General features: G+C 39.2%; 1 protein-coding gene across 2 annotated transcripts in view; it reads left to right on the top strand.

The window, feature by feature from the left end:
- The first annotated feature begins 1,277 nt into the window (after positions 1-1,277).
- Positions 1,278-11,330, top strand: part of LOC139473596 (AT-rich interactive domain-containing protein 2-like) — a 49,054-nt gene continuing 39,001 nt past the window's right edge. For both annotated transcript variants that reach the window (XM_071256269.1, XM_071256268.1), the window contains exons 1-2: positions 1,278-1,757; positions 1,859-1,952. In XM_071256269.1, coding sequence (XP_071112370.1) covers positions 1,666-1,757; positions 1,859-1,952 — 186 coding nt within the window. In that variant the 5' untranslated portion in view covers positions 1,278-1,665. The remainder of the gene's footprint in view (positions 1,758-1,858; positions 1,953-11,330) is intronic.

The following is an 11,330-nucleotide window of genomic DNA, read 5'->3' as shown; positions in this document are numbered from 1 at the left end:
TGAATAGTACACTGCTTAGCCAGTTAGCCCTAGTGCAGCTAAACTATCTATGTGTGGTTGGTAGCGCTGGAGTATGTATATAGGGAGCGTGGGAGAGGAACTTCGGCGGCCTCATTCACACATCACGTGGTCACGTGCCATCGATTACGTTTCAGTGAGTGCGCGGCCGAGAGGAACTACGATCTCTACTACCGTAGTGGCGGCAATACTACGACGTTACTCGCTGTCATTGATTTTATCTGTGCTTATTTATAGAGGCACCGGCCCACTGTATTCTGATACAAGGGCTATCCTCGAGCTATTTATAGAGTATTTAACGGCATTATCTAATATTCGTCGATGTAAACAGACGTTGATATTGTGGGAAAGAAACACAAAAAAGTTTGGTTTCGAAGCAGAAAGTTACAGATGCACCATACACAACGATCGAGTTCTACTGTTCGACGAACACCTTACCTGTCACTTATGTACATGCAGAAATGTAATCCAGAGCGTTAAATGGACCATTCATATTTCATTATTACCCTTGAATACCCGTTGACGAAATAACTTAACGTCTACATCTACAGTTACTTTACACCCATTGAATATAACAAAACTGAACTTCAAGAAATAGAAAAAGTAAACCTTAAACTAGTTGCTCGGATCGACAGTCCATGGAGTATTGTTTTAACATTACCTTTTGTAACAGATTAGGGTGTATGAAAAGTAGCCTTAAAGAAAGTATAAAGAATAGAAATCACAAATTCATAGTTAACGAAGTATGCTATGTTTCTACAGTATGGTATTTTGCCCTCCAATACCTATATTAAATTATACATACTTTCAATTCATTTCTCTGAATAAATTCCACATTATGTTAACAAATAAATGATGACACATCTTTAAGACAAATTTATCACAACCGGCCCGAAAGTATCAATAATCAACCATCAAAAAAACTATGTAGACCCAGAACTGGTAATTATGAAGGGGTGGGGCTGTTTTGATTGGCAAGAGTTGTCGTTCTTAGCGCACTCTGGTCACTCGCTTCGCCAGCAAGGCGGGTGTCTTTGTTTGCAAAGAAAGTGATGTCGTTGTGAAGCATCGCGTGCACAGATCTACTTGAGCACATGTCTTTAATGCACTAAAATATATTAATTTTGCAATTGTAGTTCCTATAAACTTTAATTGTCTGAGGTGATGCATCTCACTTGTCGCGGAAGCACCTCATGGACTCCGCCATATTGGCTAACGGCTTCGAGGCAATGAGCAATAGCAGGGACCCCTCTAGTGAACAATCGCATTTCGGCATGTTCATTATGTTTTTTGTTAGGATTTTTGTTGAATTTAGACGCGTATGGACAACGATGATGGCTCAAGGTTAAACCAATTAACTAATATCCAGGTGTATTAGGATCTGGATAACCTTCTAGGTCTGAAATTAGGCCTAGATCGCCCGGATTTGTGCTCATTTTGGACTGAGTTTGTGCACAGGGACTGGTCAGCGTAGTCGCGAGTTCAGCCTCAGCCAGCAAGGATATGTGGAATCCCCAAAATATTGAGGATTTACCCCGCAGTTCGGTGTAATATTATCGATGTCGCCCACGTTGTAGGCTGATCGTACTCTTTGAGGTGCTTGGGGAAACAATAAGTGTATATTATTGTGGATTATTCAGTTTCAAAATGGCTAACCTTTTGAACAAAGACCCTTTCACGTATGAAGAGGAACGCCGCAGCTTTTTGCAGGATTTGCAAGGTTTTCACCAAAACAGAGGGTACGTATTTGATTCACTCGAATCTCGTGCTATCGTTATTGTATTCTGACTTCAATTTAGGATAATAATTTGCAAAATATGGTTGTCGTGTCTCGTTTCAGAACACCGTATGATCGCATTCCCCAAATAGGAGGAAGAGAGGTTGATCTGTATCGCTTGTACCGACGTGTGATAGAACTCGGGGGATTCCAGAAGGTAATGTTAGTTTGAATTTACCTCCGTGGTCTAAAATAGTATATCAATTGCTTCTATTTTCTCTCCATCGTGTTTCTAATCGAAATGTCTGTATTCAATATTCTGACGATCGGCGTTGCAGTGAGCGTTTGGCTCGGGAAGCCGTCATGATTCGCCTTCGTTAGAATGTGTTTCTTCCGATTCGTGGTGCACGTTGTCCTTTGTTTATGTTCAGGTAGATTCAGTGTCAACACGTGCACTTATCGGATGTAAACATCATTGACTGGAGCGTCGCGCTTGGCCAAATTTGTTTTTATTCCTGTTTTGTTAGATTACGTAATCAATTAATGTTGTTAATTCCTTCTGTTGGTGCTGATCTAAACGATCTGGGACTAGCTTTTATTACAGGTCTTATGTTTTTCTTGTCATTCTATGTTCTTGTTCATTTTCACATTATTGTCATGGAAACTATTTTTAGTGACCTACTTTCATGTTGATGATGCTTTATTAGGTTTGTGTATTACTTCAAATCATATCATGTTTAGGAAATGTTTGCATGCTTATCAAATGTAAGTGCAAATCACATCTTCTATTGGTTTGAATTTCAATAGTAAATGTACCAGTCATGCAGTATATGTACACCTGTGAAAACAATCAAGTTCAATCGGAAATACATATTTGGGTGCCTTTCCACTGGTCTGAAATAAGCACCAATTTTGGAACAATATGCCGATCCAAGTGTTTTGCCTCAGTTGAAGTAGATCACATTGCTGCATCTTGGATTTTGTTTGTTTGTTTATTTCTTGTTAAACGCCGCACTCAGCAATATTCCAGCTATATGACGGCGGTCTGTGTACATAATCGCGTCTGGACTAGACAATCCAGTGGTTGATATCATGCGCATCGATCCACGGGGATAGGATGACAGTCGACAGTCGATCCTGTTAGTCGCCTCTTATGACAAGCATGGGTTGCTGAAGGACCTATTCTACCCCGGATATTCACGGGTCCCGAATCTTGAAAGTGAGAACTTTGGAAACATGTCAGGGTACAAACAATACATTGTTAAGGTATTATACTTTAAAAGTAATTTGCATCAATCTGTTGTTATCCCTGACCACAAGTCGTCATCACTGTGTCAGTGAAAGTTCATCTGATGATGCAGTTGTATCCTTTTGGGGATCATTTGGTTTAGATCAACGGCCACTACACTCACAAATACGAGAAAACACTATGTAATGTTCAAGCCTTACCCTTGTGTATCATTGGTGAGATGTTTCCACAACAATGGCGTTACTTACAGCTGTACCAGGGTGGAAATATCAAATTTGTTAACTTGTCTGTGGACGAGTGAACAGCAAGACTTTACTTTTCCGAAGGCAAAGTCTACTAATCCAGATTATTGACCAAAAGTGGTGTTTTGTCATAAAATTGGTGTTTACTGCCTATTAATTTCATTTGACATTCATGCATCAGCTTTCGTATCTCTGTGGCTTTTTCCCACTATGAATAATGAATGTATCCATTGCTTTGCTGTAATCTGCTGAAAACCATACTTTTTGAGCAGTGTTATCAAGTGATTCCCAAGTTGAAACACGAAGGTTAACATACAGAACTAAGTTGTGAAATCAGTACGTAACCACTCAAGGCCAATGGATATTGAAACACGTCTGATTAGGTTTACAATCACAGGTAACAGGCCCTATAACAAATGTCAGTGCACTCACAAATGTCCAGAATAAAATATAATGTCTTGAATTTGGCATTTGCTCTGTTTTTGAATCAAATGGAGTTGAGAGCTGGCATGTAGTCAGTTTTATCCTTTTTCACTGGGCAAATAGATAAAATAAGGTCGTAATAGGCCTGAATCGCCCTCAACTTGCTCTTGTATAGGTACAGACAGCTTTCTAGTAACTGTAAACTCTCCAAACTCCTTGGACAATGTTGTCTCTCCCAGTGTCAACAACAACTAAAGGAATATATAATGCTTCTGGCTAAGGTACATATGTTTCACTTTGCTGCCAATAACAGTGAACACTTCCTACAACAAGATGTACTAGCACATAACATCAGCTGCTGCGATCCATCTTCCTGAGGCAAGAATTAAGCTGGAATTCTTGAGTTACATTTTGGCTGGACTACTGAGTCTATGCATAGTCCAATCAAAATCAAGCAACAAACTAGACATCAGGTTCACAAACAACATGGGTTTCTAAGTGCAGATTTCGTTTGACCTCATGTTGCAAATCATGTGTACCGCCAACTGGGTGTCAACAGATATTTTGCATGATTTTAATCTGGGTGATCAAGTGATTTGATGCACTTTGTGAGGTAAGACACGTTTTATTTACAATATAAATCTTGAATATTGGTCAGACCATCTTGACTGGGCGAGGTGGACTCTGATTGGTCAGTAGGAGGGACATAGAAAGGACATAACTCGTAATAGACACAGGTTGTGCTACGATCAAGCCTGGGAATTCCAGCCTAGTTTGGCAAGGGTGGAAACTGGTTTTTTATAGTCAGTTAATGCCCTTGCCTCGGGAAGATACTGTGAGCTACCATGCCATGAGTTCAATATGTTGTGTCATCAGCCAATCAGAGCGTGTCCTGAAGTGTGACCAAAATCAGAACAAGTAAGTAAACAATACACTGCTGTCAGATGGATTGGTCCTACTGGTAATGTTTACAATTTTCAAAGCTATATTTGGAGGCACAGATGGCCCAGTCATCTGAGGCAACGCGATTAGCTGTGCAGAGTTGCATCCCTTGGGCACACCAGAAACCTATGATTGTGGGTTCGAATCCCGGTTTGCATCCCGATTAGCCCCCACTATGTTTCTAGGTTTGTCAGCACCAAACCCGTGCTCGCGGGTTTCACTGAAGTGGTAAATGTCTGAGACTTGCGTCACTTTGGGCTTTCCTCCCAAATTAAGCTGACACAGCGAGATATAACTGGAATACTGTTAAAAGCGGTGTTAAACTCAACTTACTCACTCTAGCTGGAATAATGCTGACTAATGGGATCGGATGGTTGAAGCATGTCATCGATCCCAATTGCATGTATTGATGCTCATGATGTCAGTCACTGTATTGTCTTGTCGAGACTCGGTTATTTACAGACCGCCGTCATATAGCTGGAATATTGCTGAGTGCGGCATTAAACAACAAGTAAACATAAATTCTTGTTCAGGTTTCAGTCGATTTCAGGATTTTTAATCAAGATGCTCACGTGATTTTATGCAGTTCGCAAAGTAAGACCCATTTTATCACAATATAGATTTTGATCAGGTCGTCTTGACTGGGGGACAGAATTTTGTTTTAGGCAAATGCAAGTGATATGAGAGTTGGGAGGGACATACCAGGGACATACCAGGGACATAACTTGTAATACCCACTGGTGATGCTTCGATCTAGCCAAGAAATTCCTGCAAGTTCGGCTAGGTTGGAAACTGGACTTTTATAGTCAGTTAACTCCCTTACCTCAGGAAGATGATGTTTTCTTGGATTTCTTCAACATTTTTATGCATATGTTGCAGATATACTCTCAAACCTGTTGGTGTTACAACCTAAATCAATCCAGAGCATAGTAGCCAGTGACAAAAAACTCTGTGTCTTCAGTGCGGAATGACTAAGTTATTAATAGATATGGAAAGTATCTCACAGTTTGGAAGGAAAAAACACACCTGGCATCGAAGGACTCATTCCCTGGCTCAGTTATAATCTCAGATACAGTTACACAACTGTATGCTGACAACAAAAAAACACTGCTCTGTCACCATGATGATTTGTTTTCTTACATTTTTACATATTTCTGAACTTCCTTTGCTTTGGGATTCCAAGACGAAGATTCTTGGTTAAAACATACATTGTAATAAAATTTGGGGTGTAAGGATTAGTGGTGTAACGATACGGCAAGACAGTATTGTAGAATGATACAAGGACCACAATACAATATATATTGATTTATGACCCTTGTATCGCAATACCTACAATGCATTTCATTACCATTTATATTGGTGTAAACAGGTCTGGACACAAACCCAAATTTCAAGGCGTAGGTAAATTTCAGTGCTGCACTTAAATTACTGGGCGTTTGTCATATCGACCACAACTCTCTTGTGTCATTACAATTTACCATAAGCTTGGAACATAATCATCATGTAACACCTTGTATATCCTCAAAGTACCGCAATGTTTGTTTTCTTCAAATTAAGTTTACAATTCATTGCGATATGACATCAGAGGATCCAGAAAAAACAATCGAGTCATTACCTAAGCTAGTGAATCAAGTCACTGGCTGCCGTATACAAACTCCAAGTTAAGTTTCATATTTGAAATTTGAGAATTTTTAACTCGAAGATGTAAAATTAGAGATTAATGTTAAACACTTTCAATATTGGACTTAAAGAGTTTATTGCATTTAACAGAGAAAATATGTCTTAAAGCTTTTTGGTGCTAATAATATTGCCGCCATTTTGAAAATACACCATGGCTTACCCCCATTGTCTTGTGATTACAAGGTGTACCATAATTTGAGTGTGATGATAACATACGTCGGTATTTGAAGGCAGCACTGAAATCTCGAGGGCAAAGGTGCCAATAAAGGATTATGTCCCTTTGAGGAAGAATTTCCATTCTTTTTGTGCATGTCAAATAAACACCCAGTAATCTGAGTGCAGCATTGAAATTTGCATACACCTTGAAATCTGGTGTTGTGTCTGAACCTGGTAAAACATGTGAATAGTAATTTACAGTTCAACCAACAGCTGTCGCAGATTCTATAGTATTTTATGGTTTGACATAAATAACACACCATTCACAGTGCCATCTACGATCTAGGCAATATGTTTCTGTTGTACAATGTCCTACCTTTGATCTCTGAAATTTTATAAAAAATGATTCAGGGTTGGAATTCACCTGCAAAATGAAAGAATATCAATTCGTGAAATGAAAGTCATGTATCTGGATACGGAGTGTAAAGCACCCATAGTATCAAGATATGTATCATATCGTCATCCTACCGTATCATTACACCTTTAGTAATGATGCACTGTAGGTATAATAGACCTAAATACATTGTGCAACGCCACCAGCACTTGAAATCATCCATTGACACAAAACCTTTTAAAGGGTTATTGTACGTGTGGCCATGTAAAATGGTATTAAAGTACTTGGGAAATACTTTTTCAGACACTGCCGTCTGTGACTTTAGCTACTAGCCCAAAGCCTGAGTCGAGTATAATTCTGCTGAAAATGATGAGAGTTAAGTTGCGGGTAGTAGTCGCAAAAGTTTTTGTCAAAGATTGATTACCTAGTCATTCTAATGTTTGAAAGTGTATTGTTACTTCCTTTATATATTTAACTGACAATAACGTTCGTGTGAGAACTCGCTCTTTTATTCAATCGACTGATCATGTGTGTTTTATTATAGTGGTCATGGGAAGCTGTATGTAAATCCACCTTACTGCATATCTGGGTGTACTTGTGTTTGTTGTAAAGTACCTACCATGTTCGCCATATTAAGCACCCTGTTCCAATAACATCCTCTATATCTGCATGGGCTAGCATTTGGTGAAACCTACACTAATCCCTGGATCCATCAGTGCGATTCTCAAATTACCCGCTCTTGATTTCCTTTAGCCAATTTGATTGGCTACCCTACTATATCTAGCGTACCAATCAGAATGCAAGTTACAAACCAGCCTTAATGTTGGCTTGGCAATATCAACCATACCAACCATTCCCACTGTTTACGATAGTTTGTGAGAAATTCAACATTGAAAAACAAATCTGTCAAAAGATTGTCTTCATGTCCATCAATGGCTTTGGTTTCAAGGCAATACAGGCTACCTTCCTAAAGTGCACCTTTAATAAGAAACAACCAAAAACCAAATTTAATTACCATAACATGGCATAAGTCCGAAGTATGTTGCCCAGTTGTTGTTCTCTGTCCTTCCCAGTTATTTGGAGTAAATTACTGAATTGTTTGGTCCAGACTCGACTGGTTACAGATCAACGTCATATAGCTGGAATATTGCCGAGTGTGGTGTAAACAACAAACAAACAACAGTTATTTAAGATGTTTTGGTGTGTCAAGCAATCTTTTTTTAAATGTTGCACAAAACAGAGGAGTAAGAGGTCTTGTAGGGATTTCCACACAGAGATTTTAACACTCAGTGACTGTCAGAATTGAAGACATGGACTGCAACACCTTGTCTGCTTTCGAGATTTTGTCAGACTGCCAGAAATGTTTTCTTGATGTGTCTTACTTCAAGTAACATGAACTTTTTGAAGATTTCAAAATGTTTATGTCATATCGTTTGAATGAACCATGTCATTGAGTTTATTTTCGTGTACATGTTAGTTGTTTTCATTTTTGCAACACATGTTGAAATTGATCATGTTGATAATTCTCCCCGCATGTTTAATCAAAGTTATCAACAGATCAGTCAGTAAGATAGTAGATCACATCACTCTTCCTCATAGTCAGCTGTTATAACAAGCATTGGTGACAAACTTTGGGATGGACAGGAAAATTCGCAATGGGTCAGAATGGTCTCCAGGACCTCAAGCTTGTTGGAAGATGAGGCAAAAATTGGATCGGGGGGGGGGGGGGGGGGGTGAGACTGAGGTACCTTGTTGATTACGTGTGATGATACGCCGATGGCATGGAGTGTTGCTCATGACTTCAGTAACTGATTTGCCTGGTCACGACACCTGGAATAGTGGGCATGGGTGGCCATGTCGTCTAAGGCGCCGCGATTCGCTGTGCAGAGTTGCGCCCCTTGGGCATGCCAGAAACCTAGGATTATGGGTTTGAATCCCAGTTCGCCCCGATTATGTTTCTAGGTTTGTCACCATGCCCATGCTCATGGGTTTCACGAAAGTGGTAAACGTCTGTGACGTCTGTTCGCAACATTCACTTGCAGATGTACCAAAAACATAACAAGAACTTTTGCATCATATCCAAACTTCATGGAACTGATATTTCTCAAGTATCTTTCTCTAAACATGATTAAGTGAGTCCAGTTTGGCTAAGAGGATGTAGGTGTTGATTGAATATTCAACTTTTGGGGATTCCTATGAAACTCCCATGATTAGGCTAGGCTAATCCAGTGAAACATTTTAGCTGATAGAGTGGATCAGTGCCCCCAGTCTACTGGTTCTTGTTGCATCAAACTGGAAAACATAGCCAAGCAGGTAGTTTGCTGCCCATCGTGCACCATAATCACTTGATGTTCTGTGTATGAAAACTATTGAATTTGAAGTTTAAACCGTGCGTCATGAAACCCGTGAAGATTAAGGTTAGAATACGTCTTCAGCAACCCATGCTTGCCATAAAAGTTGACTAACGGGATCGGGTGGTCAGGCTCGCTGACTTGGTTGATGCATGTCATCCTATCACAATTGCGTGGATTGATGCTCATGTCAATCACTTGATTGTCTGGTCCAGACTCAATTATTTACAGACCGCCGTCATATAGCTGGAATATCGCTGAGTGCAGTGTTAAACAACAAATAAACAAACAAACAAACAAACAAACAATGTGTCATGTGAACCCCTACGTCACTCTCACACCTTCAAATATACAACCTTGATGACTCCATCAGTTATCCTGCTCTTGATGAAACTCTTTGCATAGAGTTATTATATTTTTCTACTATGAAAAAGCAGCCATTACCTGATTGTCTTTAATCAGAGAGGGTCACTGGTGACTCAATAGCTTCAAGGGCCCCTATCTGTTATACAGAGTTGTCCCTTCACGGTGCAATGAGTTTGAATCCAAGATAAGCTCTGTGGTCTGTCAGCATCATACCCATGCTCACTTGTTTCACTCAAAGTCTATGACCTGTACCACTTGGAGCTTACCATCTTCATTTAGCATACACACTGGAGTAAACATTGGAATTGTGGCAGTTCAATTGTCATCAAAATAACTCTGCATTCTGCTTGTCCATTCTGCTCTACTGACCAGGAAACCTACATGTCAAATGGAGCATGTCAATACCATAGGTAGAAAAGCAAGGTTACCAATGCTTACACTGAGAGTCTATTTATAGCTGTCCTGCTTCTGACCTCCATATCAATGCCACAATGATCTATCTAGAGACATGGATCCATTCAGAACCTGCCTTGCTCTGGTTATTTCAATTGATTATGTGGGACTATGTCTTGTGTTCAGCATTGCATAGCCAGGAATCTCGCATAGCGTTGTTACTGTCCCAGTGGTGTATGAAGCAACTGGTTGATGGCTTCATCAGAAGTGATGTCTTCAAAAGAAACATCGCGGAACTCTGAAATATTGTTGACAGCATTCTTCAGATAAGGAATGAGAGTTATTAATGATTTTATGATTGCTGTATATTGTCTAGGATGTCAGTGTTTCATGTTGGTAGAATGTTTTGTATATAGCTGTGGTATTTTGAGAGAACTATCTGTGTGGTTTGTGCAGTGGTATTGTTACTCCTCACATAGAATACCTAGGTCATGCAACACTACATATTAGTCCCATTGGGCCACTGGCATGTTATGTTGCTGATGCCATAGCCTTATCATTCAAAGGGAAAAAGAAGATAGAATATCCTATGCCGAATATACACTAGGGATGAAATGATACATTATGATATATTTTTTGTCGAAACAAGATGATACACTTTGTAAAATATATTACTTACCAGTCATTTAAATACCCCTAGCGGTTTTGTCAGTCAAATATCACAAAATGTATTGTAATTAGTGTTTGAAGTTCGCTTCTAAAATTGCCGCTATGAAAATGTGTCTACTAGCTAGCTTTTCATTTTCAACCTGCTCTGAAATATTTATTGTCAAGAAGTTTCCATGCCGTTCGGGCATAAAAAATTATATGCATATCATGATACATATTGTGTCGTGACTTTGCTGTATCGTATGCCTAATAGGCACTATGATCTATATAAAAAAAGTCAACAGCTCAATTCAGACCAGTAGTGTACTTATTTATAAGCAGAAATGAGGTACTGGTAGTTCTTTTTTATTTTAAACTAGCACAGAAACTGTCTAACCCAACTAGATACTTTCACCACAGATGGACCTTGCAAGCAAGTGTACTGAAACTCTAGCGCAAAATGTTTTCAATTTTAGCCTATTGATTTGAGCATATCCTTAGACACTTTCAAGATACATATTTGATATATATTTTTTAAATAACTTGCAAAATGGCCAAAAATTCAAATTAAGTTCTGGGTATTTAGGCATGAGATAATGAAACACAACAGGGTTGATTTAATTTAATGTTGTACACTGTGTTTGGAGATGGACTTGAACACAAAAACACGTCTCTTCTGATTTTGAATTAAAGTTGATATGCTTTGTCACTGTGCTTCAGTATATATTCAAGCAGTTTAGACTTAATGTTT

Source organism: Haliotis cracherodii, unplaced genomic scaffold, assembly GCF_022045235.1.
Source record: "Haliotis cracherodii isolate W230 unplaced genomic scaffold, xgHalCrac1.p SCAF_3, whole genome shotgun sequence".
Classification (NCBI taxonomy): domain Eukaryota; kingdom Metazoa; phylum Mollusca; class Gastropoda; order Lepetellida; family Haliotidae; genus Haliotis; species Haliotis cracherodii.
This window is presented reverse-complemented; position numbering and strand designations above follow the sequence as displayed.